General features: G+C 54.1%; 9 protein-coding genes across 16 annotated transcripts; 5 read left to right on the top strand and 4 right to left on the bottom strand.

Moving 5' to 3' along the window:
- The first annotated feature begins 75 nt into the window (after positions 1–75).
- On the top strand, positions 76–887 carry H257_09988 (hypothetical protein). Its single transcript, XM_009836393.1, has one exon. The coding sequence runs from the start codon at positions 118–120 to the stop codon at positions 853–855; it is 738 nt and encodes a 245-aa protein (XP_009834695.1). The 5' UTR covers positions 76–117; the 3' UTR covers positions 856–887.
- A 69-nt stretch (positions 888–956) lies between these two features.
- On the bottom strand, positions 957–2,147 carry H257_09987. Of its 2 annotated transcripts, XM_009836391.1 has the most exons (5): positions 1,653–2,147; positions 1,528–1,595; positions 1,319–1,485; positions 1,168–1,269; positions 957–1,114 (listed from the first exon to the last, which is right to left on the bottom strand). In XM_009836391.1, exons 1-5 carry the CDS (start codon positions 2,124–2,126, stop codon positions 1,014–1,016), a joined length of 912 nt encoding a protein of 303 aa, XP_009834693.1. In that variant the 5' UTR covers positions 2,127–2,147; the 3' UTR covers positions 957–1,013. The 2 variants fall into 2 exon arrangements, with proteins under 2 accessions (XP_009834693.1, XP_009834694.1); XM_009836392.1 differs by having other exon boundaries at positions 957–1,269.
- An 89-nt stretch (positions 2,148–2,236) lies between these two features.
- Positions 2,237–5,115, top strand: H257_09986 (hypothetical protein). 5 transcript variants are annotated; one of them, XM_009836386.1, is made up of 7 exons: positions 2,237–2,785; positions 2,836–2,987; positions 3,048–3,165; positions 3,217–3,662; positions 3,735–4,730; positions 4,778–4,946; positions 5,015–5,115. In XM_009836386.1, exons 1-7 carry the CDS (start codon positions 2,243–2,245, stop codon positions 5,072–5,074), a joined length of 2,484 nt encoding a protein of 827 aa, XP_009834688.1. In that variant the 5' UTR covers positions 2,237–2,242; the 3' UTR covers positions 5,075–5,115. The 5 variants fall into 5 exon arrangements, with proteins under 5 accessions (XP_009834688.1, XP_009834692.1, XP_009834690.1 ...); XM_009836390.1 differs by having other exon boundaries at positions 4,778–5,115; XM_009836388.1 differs by having other exon boundaries at positions 3,735–4,946.
- A 73-nt stretch (positions 5,116–5,188) lies between these two features.
- On the bottom strand, positions 5,189–5,614 carry H257_09985 (hypothetical protein; the record flags this gene model as incomplete). Its single annotated transcript, XM_009836385.1, has 1 exon — positions 5,189–5,614. One exon carries the CDS (start codon positions 5,612–5,614, stop codon positions 5,255–5,257), a length of 360 nt encoding a protein of 119 aa, XP_009834687.1. The 3' UTR covers positions 5,189–5,254.
- Positions 5,615–6,092: 478 nt separating this feature from the next.
- On the top strand, positions 6,093–10,331 carry H257_09984 (hypothetical protein). Its single transcript, XM_009836384.1, has 8 exons — positions 6,093–6,825; positions 6,872–7,114; positions 7,170–7,709; positions 7,770–7,967; positions 8,017–9,093; positions 9,152–9,481; positions 9,537–9,612; positions 9,671–10,331. The coding sequence occupies exons 1-8, from the start codon at positions 6,196–6,198 to the stop codon at positions 10,270–10,272; spliced, it is 3,696 nt and encodes a 1,231-aa protein (XP_009834686.1). The 5' UTR covers positions 6,093–6,195; the 3' UTR covers positions 10,273–10,331.
- A 640-nt stretch (positions 10,332–10,971) lies between these two features.
- On the top strand, positions 10,972–11,870 carry H257_09983. Of its 2 annotated transcripts, none has more exons than XM_009836382.1 (2): positions 10,972–11,367; positions 11,417–11,870. In XM_009836382.1, the coding sequence occupies exons 1-2, from the start codon at positions 11,107–11,109 to the stop codon at positions 11,429–11,431; spliced, it is 276 nt and encodes a 91-aa protein (XP_009834684.1). In that variant the 5' UTR covers positions 10,972–11,106; the 3' UTR covers positions 11,432–11,870. The 2 variants fall into 2 exon arrangements, with proteins under 2 accessions (XP_009834684.1, XP_009834685.1); XM_009836383.1 differs by having other exon boundaries at positions 11,089–11,367; positions 11,438–11,870.
- A 511-nt stretch (positions 11,871–12,381) lies between these two features.
- On the top strand, positions 12,382–17,110 carry H257_09982. Of its 2 annotated transcripts, XM_009836380.1 has the most exons (5): positions 12,382–12,603; positions 12,654–12,873; positions 12,924–13,275; positions 13,352–14,589; positions 14,651–17,110. In XM_009836380.1, exons 1-5 carry the CDS (start codon positions 12,434–12,436, stop codon positions 17,057–17,059), a joined length of 4,389 nt encoding a protein of 1,462 aa, XP_009834682.1. In that variant the 5' UTR covers positions 12,382–12,433; the 3' UTR covers positions 17,060–17,110. The 2 variants fall into 2 exon arrangements, with proteins under 2 accessions (XP_009834682.1, XP_009834683.1); XM_009836381.1 differs by lacking the exon at positions 12,382–12,603 and having other exon boundaries at positions 12,611–12,873.
- Positions 17,111–18,568: 1,458 nt separating this feature from the next.
- H257_09981 (hypothetical protein) lies at positions 18,569–19,177 on the bottom strand (the record flags this gene model as incomplete). The annotated part of the gene is made up of 1 exon (XM_009836379.1): positions 18,569–19,177. The coding sequence occupies one exon, from the start codon at positions 19,175–19,177 to the stop codon at positions 18,569–18,571; it is 609 nt and encodes a 202-aa protein (XP_009834681.1).
- A 173-nt stretch (positions 19,178–19,350) lies between these two features.
- Positions 19,351–19,842, bottom strand: H257_09980 (hypothetical protein; the record flags this gene model as incomplete). Its single annotated transcript, XM_009836378.1, has 1 exon — positions 19,351–19,842. The coding sequence occupies one exon, from the start codon at positions 19,840–19,842 to the stop codon at positions 19,351–19,353; it is 492 nt and encodes a 163-aa protein (XP_009834680.1).
- Between the last annotated feature and the right edge of the window lie 113 nt (positions 19,843–19,955).

The following is a 19,955-nucleotide window of genomic DNA, read 5'->3' as shown; positions in this document are numbered from 1 at the left end:
TATGACATGTGGGTTGAATAATAAAGTGGCCATGGGTTGGATTGGTTGGTGGGAACGCCAGCCAGTAAGTAAACGGAGGTTTTTGCCAAGTTTGAGTAGAGTTCAAATTGAAGTAAGATGCCGAAATCCAAGCGTGTTCGATCGAAGCCATTGACGCAGACCAACAAGAAGGGCGCCGAGCTCAAGAAGGGCGTGGTAGAGACTATCCGTCATGCCGTGGACGAGTTTGAGACGATTTACGTGTTCTCGTTCGAGAACATGCGCACCAACCACTTCAAGGTCGTGCGCGCGGATTTCAGCGATAGCCGCTTCTTCTTGGGCAAGAACAAGGTGATGAAGGTGGCGTTGGGCCGTACCCGGGAAGAAGAGTACGCGGACAACTTGTTCAAGCTGTCTGCGGACATCACTGGCGGCGTGGGCCTACTCATGACCAACAAGTCCAAGGACGACGTCGTCAAGTACTTCAAGGACTTGTCCGTCGAGGACTACGCCAAGTCTGGCTTTGTCGCCACGGAAACCGTCACAATCCCAGCGGGTCCCCAGCCTCAGTTCGTGGGCAGCATGGTGGAATCGTTGCGCCAGTTGGGCCTCCCCATCGACCTCAAGCGCGGCGTGATCGTCCTTACCAACGACCACACGATCTGCAAGGAAGGCGCGACGCTGACGCCGGAACAGGCCAAGCTGCTGGTGCACTTCGACAAGAAGTTGTCCACGTTCAACGTCCAGTTGGTCAGCCGATGGGCCACGGAAGGCGGGGTGTACGAACGTCTGGCGCCCAAGAAGGCTAAGAAGGCGACGTCCGTCGCTGCTGACGACGACGAGGATGACAATGATGATGACGAAGACATGGAATAAACTAGTTTTTTAATGTATAATTTTTTCGATTTTGTCGTAGTTTGTGGCCTTGGCTACCAAATCATTCCAAGTTGGCACCATACAGTAATTTGGGCACAACTCGATAAGGCAAAATCGTGGGTACTTACTGAGCCATAAGGTATACATACGGTGGCTAGCTAGCTATAGTACTCCCTCGATCGAAAGTCGTCCCCAGAGACTCGAAATGCCTTGCCATCGACTTCAAATTCAAACGTGATGTGGCCACTCTTTGGGATGCCTACAACGATAATATTGAGAAGATTAGAACGGCTGGACGGGGCAACCACGTACAATGTAACAAGCCGGACGCACTGAGCATACGGAACGTGTTGCGCTGGTCCTCCACGACAATGCCGCGAGTTCCCAGAAGTGTTGGGTTCGATGACCGCACCACTAGGAGCATATTCTTATCAGACAAAAGGAACGAGACTGAAACGCGAACCTCGGAGATCGCATCCTCGAAAGTCTGCTTTGAGGAGCTTCGGTCCATAGTAGCATGCAGAAAAGGACTCGATGGTGGCGGCATTTGATGTTGTTGACACGATCTCAGCGAGGAAATCCGTCATGTACGCACTCCATAGTCGATGGAGTTCGGCGGCGTCGTCTTGACTACGTTTAAAGTTAAGGATCGATAAGCTATGCAAAACTTACTTGATGGGGAGGGATGGGATGACGAGCCCAAGCTTCCGTCGCACCTTCATGCTCATTCGATGTGGAAACTACAATGGAAATGCAAGCTGAGATACAGTATGCCGACGATGGATGATGAACTGTGCCTGTAGGGCTGGATTTGGGACGGTTTGGGTGGTCGACTTGGCCTTGCGCGGGTTATCTAGCTGCAAAACCTTGTTCTTGACCTTGTCCAGCAGGGATTCGTCTCTTGAAATGCTGGGTTGGCACTGCTTCATCAAGGCCAAAGCCATGAGCTTCTCCTCCAAGTCCTTGAGAGGTGGGCGCGACTTGTCCTTGGACGTTTTAGTCGTGTACAGCAAGCCGTCGACTTTCGAGTAGAGTGGATTGGGTGGGTCTTTCTTCTGTTCAGTCTGCTTGACGGACTCTCGGGCCTTGGCCTGGTGGTTCATCTTGACGTCGAGCGCCCCACCAGCTTTGTTGGCCTTGTTGGCTTTGTTAGATTTTGGTTGCAATTGAGCCGCTTTCTTTGGTGCATTCCTGGACACAGGAACGATCTTGGGCTTCTTGGACGCGAAGGCTGCGTCCAATGAATCGAGCATGAGCTTGCGTTTGTCCATGGCTCCTTTGTCCGCTGGAACTCGAAGGTAAAATGATGATCCGGATAAAGCGGGTTGGATGCTCAGTGATTTATATGTGAAAAAGAATGTATTTTCAAATTGCATGGTACCCGCCCATGATCCGGATAAAGGATCCAATTCCCTCCAACAGAATTCACTGGTTGGCTCTCTCTGCAACTGTTGAAGGAACTCCACAATCTACATCGAACATGGCTAGAAAAGGACGACAAGCTGCCGTAAAGCAGCAGCCAAGCAAGCCGGCTACACCAGCGAAAAAGGCGGCTGCTGTCACTGCGTCGCGAAGTAGCGAAGGCGACACCGAGGACAGTGACGATGAGGAGGACGACGAGGAGGACGACGATGACGACGATGGTGACGACGATGGTGACGATGAAGGTGACGACGAAGACGACGAGGAAGAAGATGACGAAGAAGATGACGAAGACGACGAAGACGACGATGGGTTTGAGGACCAAGGATCGTCCTCGGAAGACAACCACAGCGACAACGAGAACGACGACGACGACGCGTCCGACGACGAAAAGACCACCCAACGCTTTGTCGAATCTCGTGAAAAGCAGCTGCAGCGCATGCGCGACGATGGGTCCCTTAAGGTGGCTTCCCATCTGCACATTGACGACTTGTCTTCGGACGACGAGGTACTTTCTTGACACCGTCCACGCATGACGTCGCTCATGGCTTTGGGCAGGAAGCGCACAACACAATCGGCAACGTGCCCCTTCGTTGGTACGAAGAGTACGACCACATTGGGTACACCGTGGACGGGCAAAAGATTGTCAAGCAAACCAAGACAGACGGCATCGACGATGCCATCGCCGCCAAGGACGACCCGAACTACAGGTAGCTAGCTAGCCCCATCCATCACACCCAAAACTCTGTCTCATGCCCAGTGTCAACCAGTCGCACTGTGTACGATGCATACAACGACCGCAAGGTGGTATTGACGGATCGCGAGTTGGAAATCATTCGGCGCATGCAATCTGGCGCGTTTGCCCACCCCGAGTTTGATGCGCATGCGGTAGGACGCTGTCACAGATTTGTAACTGGGGCCAACGTTTGAGCATGCTAGGACTTGGTCGAAACATTTTCGTCCGAGGTGATGATTCACTCGCTGGCCAACGACCAAGAGCCCAAGAGCCGGTTCTTGCCGTCCAAGTGGGAAAAGATGAAGGTGCTCAAGATCATGAAGGGCATTCGCGAAGGGCGCATCCAAGTGGACAAGAAGCCCGACGACAAGCCCGACGTGTTCCAAATGTGGTTTGAAGACGACCAGGAAGCCCAAGTCCGCAAGGGACCGGCGCACGTCCAGGCGCCCAAGATGATCCTGCCAGGTCATGCCGAGTCGTACAACCCACCGGAGGAGTACTTGTTTACGCCGGAGGAAAAGAAGGCGTGGCTCGAACAGGACCCGTCGGACCGCGAGTTGAACTTTATTCCGCAAAAGTTCAACTCGCTGCGCGACGTGTGTGGGTACTCCAACTTTGTGCGCGAACGCTTTGAGCGGTGCTTGGACTTGTACGTCTCTATACTCCTCCTTCTTTGACGTTGTGATGAGTTTTTCTAAATGGCCTCGATTGTACGACCTAGGTACTTGTGCCCGCGTGTGAACAAGCGCCGGTTGAATATCGACCCCGAGAGCCTGGTGCCGCAGCTGCCCAAGCCCCGTGACCTCCGTCCGTTTCCCAACACGCTGGCCCTGCTCTTCAACGGCCACACGGGTCGCGTGCGGTCGCTGTCGATGGACTCGTTGGGTCAGTACATGGTGTCTGGATCCGAAGACCACACCGTGCGACTGTGGGAAGTCGAGACTGGCCGGTGTTTGCACACATGGAACGTGGGCGCGGTGGTGATCAAGGTCGAGTGGTGCCCTAACAAGGACCATCACGTGGTGGCGGTGGCCGCGGCCAAGAAGATGCTTCTGATTGCCACGGGCACGGGCAACGGCGACGAGACAGACATTACAAACGCGCTGTTTGACTCTGACGACGTGACCAGTGCTTCGTCAGACCCCCTTGACGAAGTCGACGTGGATGTGACAGTGGTCGACACGGCCGAAGCCGACATCGACGACGCCGCCCGCAAGGCCCGCATGCCTGTCAAGTGGACGTACCATGCAGGCAAAGGCCGCCACGGGCGCGGCGTCCGCGCGGTGCTGCATCACAGCGGCAGTGTCACAGATGTGGCGTGGCACCACAAGGGCGACTACCTCTCGACGGTTGTGCCGGCGGCCGACTCGTCGTCAGTGCTGATCCATCAGCTGTCCAAGCGGTCGTCGCAGAACCCGTTCTCCAAGAAACTCGGGTCGATTCAAGCCGTGTCGTTCCATCCCACCAAGCCCTTCTTCTTCTTGGCCACACAAACCCACGTCCGCGTATACAACCTCGTGCAGCAGGCCATGGTGAAGAAGCTCAGCAGCGGCGTCAAGTGGATCTCGTGTCTGCATGTGCACCCGTCGGGGGATCATGTGCTCGTGGGCAGTTATGACCGTCGTCTGTGCTGGTTTGACTTGGACCTGAGCTCGACGCCGTTCAAGACGCTCAAGTACCACGAAAAGGCGACCCGCGCCGTGGGCTTTCACAAGCGGTACGTGGAGATATTGATGATATTGATAATGATATTGATGGCATTAGATACCCGTTGATGGCATCGGCGTCGGACGACGGGACGATTCATATCTTCCATGCGATGGTGTACTCGGACTTGATCAAGAACCCGCTGATTGTGCCGCTGAAAATCCTGCGTGGCCACGAAGTCACGGGTGGTCTGGGGGTCATGGCCCTCGCGTTCCATCCTACTTTGGTACGAAGATGAACCTTGTATGAGTGAGAATGGTTGTTGACACATGTATGTGGTGGTGGATGTTGTAGCCGTGGATTGCAAGCGGGGGCGCCGACAACACGATCCGTCTCTTCCAGAATATTCACTAACTAGACTAATGGCATCTTATATACTCGAGTAAAAACCAATATGGCCTCGAAACCGAAGTGAAGGGATGGGAAGTATCGAATACTAGTAGTAGTACTGCTGTTGGAACGTTGGAATAGACAAACACAAGGAAATATATTAATCAAGGTGAAATATCATACGAACAACCATCGATGTCGACGCTACTTCTTCTTGGAGCTGAGGCCAGGGATGCGAAACCAACTTCGGCTCGCGGGTTTCTTGGGTTCGTCTTCTTCGTTTTGGTTGTCAGCTCGTCGGACCTTCTTGTCGAAGTTTTCGCCTTCGTACAGCGTCCCATGGGTCGGGTCGCCGTTGTCGTCCAGGAGACTCGACCCATCGACCTTGCCCTTGCGCTCGAGCTCAGTGTCGGAGATCAGCCCCACAGACTTCTTCTTGCCAAAGCCAACCATGTTCACTGCGTATCGTTTCGATGTGGGTGCGCGGCGGTGGCTGGGTTGCACGGAGATCACCACGAACTGGCAACTTGCGAAATGGCCCTCTCTTTCGACAGATGTGATCATGTCACGTTCTCATTGGCTACGGTACTGCCACCAAGTCAGATTTGGCCGCCAATCAAAAGTGTTTGTCCATCAACTCATGAAAAATCAATCCCGACGTTTTGGGAAATTTTGAAGAAATTTGACGAATATTTGGATGTTTGGACCGAACCTTATTTACCCAACACATTGAAGATTGAACCTTTTTCGGCAAAACATTCGGAATATGAGGTTGAAAATTCATAATGTTTTTAATCTTTTTCAAATTGAGCCAATACAGTACTTGCAAACTCGCAGGAATATCGCCATGTGATCGAAGTTACCATGGTACAGTACATATCCATTCCATTCTTAAGGTAAGCTTAGTGAAGGAGTTCGAACAGTGCAATCCCCTGGCAGCATTCATGTTGCCGCAGTCGTACTGTACCCAGCTTCATCGCCTTTTGGACCTCCACAAGATCGGGAGGGCAGTTACGGCAGTTCCATAATCCACCGACGGTTTCTTGTGCTGGCTTGCCTTGGCTAAATGGAGAACAAAACTCGATTTTTCAATCTCGTGCGTGGCTGGCAACGCCACGTGATCACATTGAACGTCCGACGTGAGCATGTCCGAAGAGCCAGCGCCGCCGCCGACTTCCGAGCCAGTCGTGGAAGCTCCTACATCGACTTCCGAGCCTGCGGAAGTTCCTCCTTCGTCCGAGCCTGTCGTGCCACCACCTGAAGCCACCGACGCTGCCATCATCGCGTCCGATGACATTGCACCGCGTGCTAATGACGCCGGTGCAAACGACCCAAAGGATGCCGTTTTGGAGGAAGGAGTCGTTGACGTCGTCGTAGTTCCGACGGCAGCCGTGCCCACCCAAGCCGACGCCGCCGCTACGAACGACAGGAACACACCCAGTCCAGATTTGGCCATCACCATCCCGAACGACCTGGAAGCGTGCATGAACGACTGCACGTCGCCTGGCCACGACCCCCAATTGGCAGGGTACACGCCCGACTGCGGCACCAAACATCTGAAGTACCTGTCGTACGCGAAGTGTCGGCGCGACCGAGGGCTCACCCATCCCATGTGCTACTCCCTCACGGAGAAAGATCGGATGGGCCACCCAGTGCCAAAGACGTACCCCGTCGTGGCCACCGACTTTGGCGCGCATTCATTCCACACGCTGCCCACCGACTCGCATGTGCTGAGCAAGTACGGCATTGGCGTGAGCTTGTACTTCAAGTTTCTGGTACTCCTGTCGTTCGTTCGTTCGTTCGTGACAAACACTCTTGTAGAAAGTCATGTCGTGGTTGTTCTTGATCATGTTCATTATCAGCTTACCGTCCATGGTCATCTACGTCATTTGCGGCAGCGGCAACGGCGACGCCATCAAGCTACAGCTCCAGAAGAATCCGCTCGCGATCCTTGGCATGACGAGCATGGGACACTTGGGCGAGTCGGAAAGCGTGTGCGCCCAAGCCAAATACGGCGAAACGCTGACGCTGACCTGTCCGTACGGCGAGATTGGCCACGTCGACGTACCTACCTACTTGCCTCACTTGGTTTTAAAACCTAATCGACCAAGTTATGTAGTCGTCGTACTCTTTGCATGACGCCCAAGGCACCTGCTCGTGCCCGACGGCGTACCAAGCCAGCTCCAAGGGCGTGTGCCGGGGCCCGCTGGACGACGCGGCATGCCCGACGTCGGGTCTGCCGTGCTTCCTTGGCGACTTCCCGTCTGCGGGTGACACATGCTGCGGGTACACGAAGGACGCAGTGTCTGGCGCTGGCACGTTTCCCGAACTGATGCTCAAGGACGCAGACGGGTGCGCCAGCCCCGTGGTGACGCCCATCTTGAACGGGCTCTGCCTCGGCCAGCAAACGTGCTCGTTGACAGTCGACGACGCCGAGCTGTACCTGTGGAAGGTGGACGATACGTACAAAACCGTGTGCACGGACCCGTCCAGTCCGCTGTTTTGCCAGGCGCGCCTCACAGATCGCATGAACACTGCCACGTGCCCCAACGCCACTCGCAGCGAGCGGGGTATCATCGCCCAAGCCAAATGTCTCACCACCAAGATCGACGTGTCGACGTCGTGGGCGTTCAAGATCATGGGGTGGAACTCTGTCACAGTAAGAAGAATACGAATCTTACGACGGTGAAAGCAATGGATGATAATTGACGTTGTATAGCGCCAAGACTTTGTTGGCATGGCGTGCGGGCTCGACATTGTGTACTCGGTTGTGTTTATCATGGTTGTGATTTGGATGAAACAGCAGGAGAAAAATGCCAATACGCAAATCCTGTCGGAGCGATTGAGCGTCGACAACTACACGGTGCAACTCATGCACTTGCCGCACCACAAGGACGTTCCCAAGCTCGCTGAAGACGTATACGTTCATTTGTGTCAGGTTATAGGAGCTCATTCGAGACTTGTAGCTGAAAACCCACTTGGAAACGGTGCTCAGTGCCAAGGCCCCTGTATACAACGAAGCTATCCAGGCCATTCGCGTGGCGGACATCAACTTTGGACTCACCAACGCCGCGCAGATCAGTCTCATGCGAAAGCGCGGCGAAGTGGCGGCAAAGCTGGACGTGGCGTTGCAGCGCATTGCCAAGTTCAAGAAACTGCAGCCCCACCAACCCCCCAACGCGCACGAGATGGACGTGAAGACATTCGAGAGGCGCATGGAAAGGCTGCTCAAGGCTTCGAACGCCCTCGGTGACCAGTTCACGAGCTACGACAAGCGGCTGGACGAGTGGGAAAAGAAGAACAAGGGCAAGGGGCTGGTCGCTGTGACAGCGTACATCACGTTCGAGGAGGAGGAGGGGTACCTGCGCTGCATGCGCGAGTACCCGAGCCTGGGGGTGCTGCACCGGTTGTTCCAGCCGTACCACAAGCGGTTCCTGAAGAAGCGCATGTGGATCCAGCCGGCGCCCGACCCGACCGACATCATTTGGGAAAACTTGGACTTCACGGCCGCGAATCGTCTGGTCCGAGTGATCGTGGTCAACTTGATGGCGCTGTCGCTGCTGTGTTTGAGTTTTATCATCATCTACGCGGCCAAGGTCAAGAAAAACGAGCTGACGCAGAAGTACGGCGCCCCCGTGGCGTGCCCGGACGGAGGCGTGACAGCGTGGGACGTGGTGCAGGAACAGACGAGCAGCTCGGGCGACCAGACGATGGTCATGTGCTTCTGCAAGGCGGCGCTGCTGCAGTCGTCGCTCAAGGACGCGATGAACATTGACTTTGTGGACCACCGCACGGGCACGAGCGTCAAGTACTGCGACACGTGGGGCACCCAGTACCTCGAGATTCAGGCGTTGATGGTGGCGTCGGTGGTCATCGTGGTGGTAATCAACTCGTGTCTGACGCCCGTGCTGCGGTACCTCGTGCTCAAGCAGAAGAGCCATACGCGGTCCGGCGTGGTTGTGGCCACTGTGACCAAGATCTTCATTGCCCAGTTCTTCAACACGGCGCTGATCGTGCTGCTCTTGAACGCCAACATGGACGACGTACATACAGATAGTATAGATGTCCAGTAGTCACTAATCGAGTTGTCGGTATTCGTAGGTGATGGACAAGAGCGGCGCGGGGGCGTCGGTGAACGGCGTCAAGATCTTTTCGGGGAAATACTCGGACTTTTCCGTGAGTTGGTACAACGACGTGGGGATTTCGCTCATGCTGACGATGCTCATCAACATGGTGTCGCCGCACGCCGGTGTGTTTATCACGTACGTCGTGGTCGAGTTCCAGCGGTTCTCGGATCGAGGGTTCTCGTTCGACATGACGATTACGCACCAAGAAACCCAGCGAGATCTGGAGGCGCTGTACCGCGGCCCAGAGTTCGACCTCGCCAGTCGGTACTCTGTGGTTATCAACACCATTTTCATCACGCTCATGGTACGCATCTTTCGTTGTTTGGTGGTCTTCTGGATGCTAAGTTCCTTTGGCCTAGTTTTCGTCGGGCATGCCGCTCATGCTCTTGATCGGGTTGTTTTCCATGATCATTACGTACTGGACGGACAAATTCAGTACGTCTACGTGTATCGCTTGGATGATTCGACAAGAAATGGTATGATATTTCTATAGCGTTTTTGCGCGTGGTGCGGTCGCCGCCTCAGTACGACGGAAAGATTGCGGGGGCGGCGGGCAGTTTGCTGCCGTGGGCCGTGCTTCTACACACGCTGTTTGGCATTTGGATGTACTCGAACACGCAAATCTTTGACAAAATGACGACGCAATTCTCGGCGCTCGGGTCGCTCAACGCCGAGCTTCAGCGCGGGGGTCGCATCGTCGCCCGAGCCATCACCATGCCGTCCGAGGTCATGTTCGGGTTGCTGGTCGCGATCGCCGCGGTTGCGCTGGTCCGCGTGGTTGTGTTTCGGTACTTTGGGTCGGCCCTGCGCTCCGTCTTCCCCATCTGCGTGCGCATGATGAAGAAGGAGAAGCCCCCGCGCAACCTGCCCAACTATTTTGACTCGATTCCGACCCATATCCTTAAGGAGAGCTTAGCCACCAAGACCCTCAAGCCGCGGCTCCGGGACTCGTACAGCGCGGCGTTGGAAGACGCCGACGACGCGCACCGCGACTCGGGACGGGCAACCCTCGAAGGCTGCCATTCGTACGACATTATGGTCAACACCTACTACAAGGATGCGTTTGGCGGCGGCGCCTTCCATCGCGCGTTGTGATTGTAGTACACTAACCATTTTCTAGTTTTATATGTACTGTACATGTTTTCACATACTCATGCGTGTCGTCGCATTGGAAATCGTGGGCGTAGGTACACAATATGTATGTATATTAGAAACATTAGACTTGGAGTTCTGTGTGAGTTGTTCGACCCCGACTTTGGGATTTTAAGCAGTCCGATTTCGATGGTATCAGCGTACATCACAGAAATACCATAGATTCTATTAATATGGGATACGATGTAGTGTACTTACTGTATGTCCAACCACGATGAATCGTCGCTGGCCTACAAATGGGCGACGATCAAACCATTGCGGACTGTAACATGCAAGTTGGCAGGCGGCGCTCACAACTCATACATATCCAGGTGAAGACGCGTAAGACCGGCTGTGCATTCGTCGAATTCAGTCAGACCTTTCAAGCAAAGAATTCAAGACAAAGTAGACATTCACATTGATCACCAGACAGACAACTCTTGGGACGGAAGATGGCCGAGTACTACATTCAAGACCAAGCAACCGTGCATTTGGTGCAGAGTTCGCTTCGATGACCCTTCGGGACTGACTTCCAACTCCAAGCAGACACACAACGCCCCCCACATCCACTTTTTGCTGCCGATGGGGGCGTCAGGGCATCACGATCCCTGTCAAGCAAGGGACCGTTGCCAAATATAACCTGCAGGACCATTCGATAGTGCACTTGTTTCTAAATCGACCGTTCTGCTCATCGACAACTACGATCGATTTGACGTCCCTCACCAGTTTCCGGCTCCATACCACCAGGTCAGTCGGTCGGTCCTCGTCACTCAATACCGAGCCGAGGTCTTGGTTACGATGTTAACAGGGCGAGTAATCACGGTGGCTGTGGCCTCGTCCGACTCGTCGTCGCTGTTCGAAAAGAATTCCATCGGGTCAACTGCGATCGGTCTTCGCAGGACATCAACTGAACGACGACTGGACCATCTCCTAATGATTAGCACGTGGACTACCACAAGCACGTCAGACACGACCTTCCCGCCCCAAACTGACATCGACAGAGCGTCCGACCCATCGATCAGCATACCCCCACAGATGCGCCATGGCCACGAACCGGAGGTACTGTACCATTCCTTGTGATGACAGAATTTTACGCCATTCCCTGAAGACCACCGTCTTCTAAGCGCAGTCCAGCGAAGCATGACGTTTCTGGAGCGTATTTGAGCCAGCGCAGCAGCTCCCCAATTTCATAGTCAAATTACCTACCACGGTGGCCATAGTCAAGCTGCTTAATACCCCTAACGCCGGTGATACTGAGCACAATCCGAGCTCAGCGGAGCAGGTCTTGGCGCTGCATTTCAAGAAAACTCGATTCGGTATCAGTTTCAAGCCCATGCTTCACTCGGGGTCCAATGGAAGGCTGCATTCAATTCCACACAGACGGCAAACGAAGCCACACGACAACTCCAATTCAAACAGTGCAGTTAGCACTCAATACGACACTCAATACAACGGTGGTCGCAGCTGCATTGTCGCTCCGGAGAGTCGGTTGGGCATTCCTCGTCGTCCTGCTGGCCGCCTCGCTATCCACAGCAACTTTGTCGTCCACGCAATCAAGAAACTGCACTTTCATTCTCATCTGTACTGAGCTAGTCTTGGCGACGACCAAGTGGTCACGGTCACAGCCGCCAACGGATGATAGAATCGACGTCCAAAGGTCGAAACATGAGACGATCCACGTTATTCTGTGTGCGAAATGGCTCGACTAACTTGAAGTGGTTGCTTTTTCTCTGGAATCAACGTGACCTTTGGCTTTGATCGGGTGTCACACGCGTACTATTAATAGTGTTATGCAGTAAGTTATTAATAATGGGTTGATTATTGCGCGGCCATAAGATCGGTAAGATTTCGTTCGAGGCGACAAATATGTCACCATCGAGTGTCAGCGACTCCAGTTTTATGCCTACTCCGGAGTGTACAAAGTACCGGTAGTAGTACCAGACGTATTGTTTGGCGAAGGTTGGAGATTTGGTGAGAAGTTCATGAAATGTACTGTCTAAGTGCGATTTCAACGCACGAGGAAACAGTAATCAAGCGCACTTGATTGGTCAATACAATTCAATACAGCCAAGAGGTTAGTGCAGTTTCGATTCAGTTGGTACCATCGTCGCCGGCCCGAGGAAGGATGAACGCGGTGGATGACGGGAAGAGTGGTGTGGCAGGATACCATACGGTACAGACGCCGTCGCCTTCAGCTGGTGAACAATCGTGCAGTGATTCAGAGCAGGTTGAGTTGGACGTGGACCTGCCGCCGGCAGTGAAAGAGGATATTGCGCTGCGATATCGGAACGAACAGTAATGTCGCTCTATGAATGCACGAGCGGTGCTTAACGTTGTCACCGTAGGATTCATGTGAATGAAGCCCAAACGGAGGTAGAGACTCTGGAGATACGCGTGTTTCGAGTCCTCGAGAGCGTGTTTTGCTTCCTCAAGCGGACTACGCTGTACGAGGCGCGAAAAGTGTTGAAATTTGTCATCATTTGGCAAGGGGCGCTGTGCACGATTCGGTTCCTGCCGATTTTGCTAGGCTATTCCTTCCGCTCCACCGTTCCAGTCTTCATCTTGGTACATACACCCTTCCATGCATGCTCGACGTCGCTGATGGACTCGAGTAGTACCTCACCCTGATCTTTGGATGGCACGGCGCGAATCACTTAGCGTCTCGATCCCTCCTCTTGTACAAACTGGGCATGCAGCTGAGCATCGTCGTGGACGTCCTGTGGTATGTCCTGGGGTGGAATGGGTCGCCTTCGTCCACCTACACCGGCGAAGAAGCCGAAGACCTGTCCAAAGAAACCGCGTATTGGATTCATCTGGTGCTGTCGGTGATCGTGTTCTTATGCAACATCACGGGGCTGTTGTACGGGTGGAAGCTGCGTCGCATTGTCAAGTCTGTCGTGAACCAACGCGAATGCGAACGCGCGGCTTTTGTCGCCGAGCCCAAAGTCTCCAAACTCGACGTGAACGGTACCATGTCGCATACTTCGACGATGGATGTCTGTTGATTGGCTAGAATATGGTTCCAAAACTCTGGTTTGAGTAGAACCCGTGGCGAAGCGATCTGTGACATTGGGGGCGGCAGACTCGTCGTTCGCGTCCAACACGATCCACACAAGCAAGTACACGTTCTGGAACTTCTTTTTCGTGTTTTTCAAGATGCAGTTCAGCCGTCTGGCCAACGTGTACACGAGCATCGTGGTGGGTCTGTGCTTTTTCAGCTTTTCGCCCGTCGGCCCCGAGGCCAGCCTCATTCCGCTGCTGATTGTGTTTACCACGGCGGCAATCAAAGACGTGTCGGAAGACCTACGTCGGCATAAATCCGACTTCAAAGTCAACTCCAAGCCCGTGCGCGTGCTATGTCGAGACGAGGGCGACGCAACTTTGGACAGGACGTGGAAAGATGTAGCCGTGGGCGACTTGATCGTGCTCAAAGCTGGCGACGAAGTGCCCGCGGACTGCCTCATGCTGGCCACGGACAACAAGAACGGCATGTGCTACGTCCAGACGGCCAATTTGGACGGGGAGACCAACATGAAGATCCGCCAAGCGCTGACAACCAACACGTTTGCGAATCCCACCGCCCTCGCGACCCTCCGCGTGTCCGTCTCTTGCGACGCGCCAAACAAGAACATGTTCGAGTGGAGCGGGTACGTCGACCTGAATGAAGGTCACATGTCGGCGTCCATCGACAACCTGTTGCTTCGAGGGTGCGACCTTGTGAGCTCCGAGTGGACCGTGGCCATGGTGCTGTACACAGGCTCAGAGACCAAAATAGCCCTGAACGCGTCGGACGGAGTGAGAAAGAACAAGCGCAGTCTCGTGGAGCGGTCCCTGGACAGCATGTTTGTGATTGTGATGGTGGTGCTGTTTACGATTTCGCTGTACTGCTCGCTCGGGAACCGGCGGTGGAGCACCACCAACACGACCATGTCCACGTCCGTGTACCCCGCCTACCTCTACGGCGGGAACGACGGCGCCAAGCGGGGCGACTACATCTTCCTGAGCTACGTGATCCTGTTCAACAATCTCATTCCGCTGTCCATGTACGTAACCATGGAAGGCATCCGGTTTGTGCACGCGCGGTACATCGAGAGCGACCTGGCCATGTACGATGCTGCGTCGGACATGCCCGCGGAGGCTCGCAACAGCAACATCAACGAAGACTTGGGCCAGATTAAGTACATCTTTTCCGACAAAACGGGGACCCTCACGCGCAACGAAATGGTGTTTGCCAAGTGCACCGTCGCGGGCTTGAAGTACAACGACATGGACTTGGACAAGGTAGGTAATAGTTGGTTTCAGTCAGTCATTTTGGGTGCTTTCATCGTTGGAACTGGCATAGTCGGCGCGGCGTGGCACCCGCTTCAACGACCCGCGGCTGTTGCATCGATTGAACAACAAGCACGGATCGGCCCACCACATCCACGAGTTTTTAACCCTCCTCATGGTATGTAATACGGCCATGCCGCAAATGGAAACGGACGTCCGGTACCAAGCGTCGTCGCCAGACGAACAGGCGCTGTGCTTGGCGGCGCACGACCTGTCGTACTGCCTCACCAACCGCCGCGGGTCCAAGTGCGAAGTGACGATTCAAGGGGTTGCAGCCGAGTTTGAGATTTTGCACGTGGTCGAGTTCACGAGCGACCGCAAGCGCATGTCTGTGATCTGCCGCACCCCGTCGGGACGGGTGCACATCTACTGCAAAGGCGCGGACGACGTCATCTTCGATCGGCTCGACCCGGCGCAGCCCCAAGGCGTGCTGCATGTGACCAAGGGCCACTTGCAGGATTATGCGTCACAGGGCCTTCGGACGCTGACCACCGCCATGCGCGTGATCCCGCCGGAAGAGTACGCGGCGTGGAAACTCATGTACGACGACGCCGAAGCGTCGATGGACAAGGCCAAGTTGGCGGCGGCGGCAGAACTCGTCGAGTGCGGCCTGACGCTGCTGGGGGCGACGGCGATCGAGGACCTGCTCCAGGAAGGCGTCGGCGAGTGCATCACGTCGCTGCGGAAGGCGGGTATCAACTTTTGGGTGCTCACAGGGGACAAGAAGGAGACGGCTATCAGCGTGGGCATGTCGTCGGAGGTGATCCACGACTCGATGGACGTGATTGTGCTGGACAGCAACAACAAGGAGCAGCTCACGGACACGCTGGAGGCGCTGTACGCGCAGATGGTCGAGGACAAGTGGGGCACCAAGAAGGACGACTCGATCTCGGTGGTCATCTTCCAAACGCTCAAGCGGGTCTGTGTGCTGTGCATGAATCACGTGTTGTCGATGCTGTCTGGAAAGTATCGCGAGCAGCCCAAGCAGCTGCATCGCAAGCGCCGGCGCCCCAGCGACGTCAACAACATCAACATGGACGTGTTCCCACATCACGATGCCGTAAGTTCCGTGAGCAGCATGGATCCGTTTGCCAAGGAGTTTGAACCCGTGGGCGTGCAACCCCCGCCGACAAATGAATCGTCCACCCAGGACACGGCGGACGATGACCTGATCGAGTACGCGATGGTCATCGACGGCAAGACGCTGGCGCTCGTGCTGGACGACGACATCAAGTACTTGTTCTTGGCCGTGGCACAGCAGTGCAAGTCGGTCGTGTGCTGTCGATGCTCGCCGTCGCAAAAGGCCGCTGTGGTCCGGTTGGTGACGGAGCCGACGCTGCTGTGGACCCCCGGGAACGTTAGCCTAGCGATTGGCGACGGCGCGAACGACGTCCCGATGATCCAAGCCGCCAGTGTTGGCGTCGGCATCAGCGGCAAAGAAGGGCGGCAGGCCGTGCTGTCGAGCGACTACTCGTTTGCCCAGTTTCGGTTTCTGAAACGACTGGTGCTCGTGCACGGCAACTACAGCTACAAGCGCGTGTCCAAGCTTCTCCTGTTCTCGTTCATGAAGAACATTGCGCTGTCGTTCACGGGGTTCTTCATGGCGCCGCAGACGCTGTACAGCGGACTGCTCATGTACTTTAGCATCTTGTTCACGCTGTACAACGCGCTGTTTTCGACGATTCCGATTGTGATCCTCGCCATGTACAACCAAGACGTGAGTCCGTCGGCGCTGATGCAGTACCCGACGCTGTACCACAACGGCTTGGACAACCGGTCGTTCAACATGTCGAGCTTTCTCGGCTGGTGCGGCCTCGGAATCTGGCACGCGTACGTCGTGAGCTCGGTGCCGTTTACATGCGACGGGTACTACTTCAATTGGTTTTCCGAAGTCGAAGCCGACACGGCAGTGTTCCATGGCGCGCCCCTCGGGTTGTGGGCGGACGGCGTGGCCTCGTACACGTACTTGATCGTGGCGTCGACGTTTCAGATTTCGCTGCTTACGAGCAACTGGACCATGCCCAACTGTGTGGGTGTGTATGGGACGCTCGTGTTTTACTTTGCGTTCATGTGGTTCTTCTGCTCGGCGTACACTCTTTTCGGCGCCGACTTTTTAGAGATGTACGAAGCGTCCAATGTGTTCCAGGAGTTGAGTGTGGAGGCGTGGTTCTGGCTGGGTATGGTCATGTCTGGCGTCGTGGCGGTCCTGCCCAACTTCATCCTGCGTGCTGGTCGAGTGCTGTTCTACCCCGAGCCGTCGCATTTGATGCGCGAGTGGAACAAAATGCCTACGGACGACACCACGTACGGCGACGAAACGTCCCACCAAAGTCCGCGGATCATTCGAAACCAAACGGGCTTTGCCTTTTCGGAGGGCTCCGCCATCGAAACGCAAACTGTGTTGCGCTCGGTCTCGCACTAATGATTAACACATTAGAATAATATTAATATATCTATACTTCATGCTTTGGGAGTCGAAACTTCAACCAACGGGCAGCAGATATGTACTAGTACTGCTGACGACGCAGTGCGCATCGGCAAGAGCGATCAAAAATACTACTATTAATAGTAGTAGTACATAAACCCAATACATCGTCAATAGTAAGTAGATGACGCTATCCCGCTAGGACGGGAGTTAACATTTCTGGTATTACTTAGTACATATTAATAACATGTACTACACCATTTTCCTATAAGTTCAGGTTTTTCCGGTATATTTCGACCGACGCACAACTGATTCACGCCATGTGCGTGTTTTATGTTCGCTGAACATTCGATATATTTCGTCCAGACGATACATCATTCCAGTTACATCCGGATATCTAGGATAATTATTTAGGGCCTCTTCCATATAACTTTCAAAACGAACGGAGCCAATCAGAATCGTTTCCGTCGTACTTAGATAGTCATGTTTTCATCGTGTTTTGGTAAAATGCGCATTCTTGATTGCCGTCTCGAATTTTGCCTTCATTAGGTAAGGTACACCCACTTGAACCGAGTTGCTTGGTCAACATACAATTCGTAGTGGCGACTCCCACCGAACGTCGGCGGGGTAATTTGGGCCGCCCTTGTCAATGTGCACACGCTCGAGTAGCAGCTTCGCGCGATACGGTGCCGTGTTGCGGTAGCTCATCCGGCGTCCCTTGGCCAACATGCATGCCTTGCAGTCCAACGTCTCCTTCAAGTCACTGAGACTTGGTCCAATGATGACGCCATTGGCAATGGCTTGCTTCAGCGCGCCAAAGTTCAGGTGAGCAAACCGGCGATGCCATTGTACCAACTTCGGGATCGGTTGGCGTGCGGTGATGACGTTGGCTTCCTCAACAGGCAGTGGCTTGAGTGGGGACGTTTCCAGCATGAAGAGGCCGTTCCTCAACCCAAAGTGCAGCTTACTGTCAGTTGTGAGGTTGACCAAGATTGCCTTCTCAGCGTTCCAACAAGCAACGCTATAGCCTTCCTTGAGCAGCACACGGAGTGCAAGCAGGTTCTTGCAAAACCCAGGTGCGAACATGACGTTGGGACGAAGGACAAAACCGCCGTCTTCCAGAGGTATCTTGATCTCGCCAGACTGTTTCGCCTTGACTTGCGTGTTGTCAGCCAGGTTCAACGAAACCGCGTTTTTGGAGCGATCTTAAAGAATAGCAGCTTGTTTCCAGTCACGTCAACTGTGCAAGCACTGTCAAGAATCCAGCCGTCGTACCAACAGTCAATGGTGGTGGCGAGGCAGAACCGTTCCTCCAGTGATTCAACGACATTGGCTTCTTCGTCAGGTTTGGGAATTGAACGACGATGAACCCCCTTCTCAATGTCCTTCTTCTTCAATCGGCATTCAAACGCGTGATGGCCTTGCTTGTGACAGTAGTAGCACTTGTCGTTCATCTTGTTTCTTGGTTTCTTCATTTGGTGTAATGCAGTGTACAAGACTTGTTCTTCATCGTGCTTGCGTTTGCTTGCGTTTGGATGGCTTGGAGTCGTTGACCTCGCTTTCCTTAGACAAAAGGCGATCGCAGATCTGTTGCAATGTCGGCGGTGGGTCACGGGAGCGTAGGATTTCGACTGTCGTTGGGAACGCATCTTTCACACTGGTCAACACGACCTTTCCGAGCATTTTGTCTTCGACCATGGAGCCCATGTGTATGAGCTTTTGTTGAAACGCACGCATCTCAGTCAAATAGCGTTGCATGGAGGTTCCAGGTTTGTACGACGTTGTGTGCATGCAATGGATCACATGCGAGACGTCAGCGTAGGCACGCGACTCGTAGCGCTCGGTAAGCAAAGCCCAGGCATCGCTCACCAGCTTGAGGTGGCACACGTAGGCAACGTTGTCGTCATCGAGCGAGTTGATGATCACGTTGAACGCTTTGTTTTCCTTCTCTTCAGCTTCATCGCCATCGTCTTCATGGCCCAGCACAGTGGTCCACAGACCGGCAGCCTTCAACTTGGCTTGGATTCGCGTCTTGTAGACATTGAAGTTGGATCCACGAAAGCAGATCTTGTCCTTGGCCGAGAGATTCCCCGATTCTTGTTGCGTTGGGTTCATAACCTTTTAGAGTTATGGTTAGCAGAGATTAATTGAGTTTTATTACCTTATTAGTTGAGCAAAGGCCCTAATGAACTAACTAATTTTCCTCGTACTGTATAAATATGTGTTTTGGGTACAGTGCGCGAGGGAAGTTGTTCGAATATGGTTGTCACCGTCGGGTGGACTGAGTTCTAGGCGTGGACGGAATCAGGGATTACATGCAGCTTCAACCATGGGTCAGCACTCAGCGCTCGAAGAACGTTGAACACTTTGGAGTAGCCTTTCTTGAGAGGCAAGTCTCGAAGTAGGAGCCGCAGGTGCATCTTGATTAGGTTGGCTGCATGGATCGCTGTATCCACGGGAGTCTTGGGGGTAAGGTCGGGTCGGAACGTTCGATCGGCGCGTTGGAGCCAGATTTGATAGTACACGCAGGCTCGGACAATGGGCCAGATCTTCAACAGTCCACGGACGTAGTAACCATCTTGGGGCTTGGGCAGCTCAAAAAACAACTCGAACGCATTGCGCGGGAACGGACATTGCAGCGCTCGTTGGATGCGCTTGAAGTGGTGCCAGACGGACAGGCCGTAACGGCACGCGAACAAAAAGTGTTGGTACGTCTCGTTCGAACCGCAGAAAATACAAGTAGGCTGGGTGGGGGAGCGATATTGGAACAGATATTGCATGGCGTTGGCGCGAAGCAGCGTCTTGTACACAAACTCGCCATACCTAGGCAAGATGTGTTCGGGGCGTGAGAAGACGGCAAGTTGCTTCAAGCGCTTGGGGTCGGCGTAAAAGT

Source organism: Aphanomyces astaci (genome assembly GCF_000520075.1).
Source record: "Aphanomyces astaci strain APO3 unplaced genomic scaffold supercont1.26, whole genome shotgun sequence".
Taxonomy (NCBI): Eukaryota; Oomycota; class Saprolegniomycetes; order Saprolegniales; family Verrucalvaceae; genus Aphanomyces; species Aphanomyces astaci.
The sequence above is the reverse complement of the archived record's forward strand: the minus strand, read 5'-3'. Positions and strand labels throughout refer to the sequence as shown.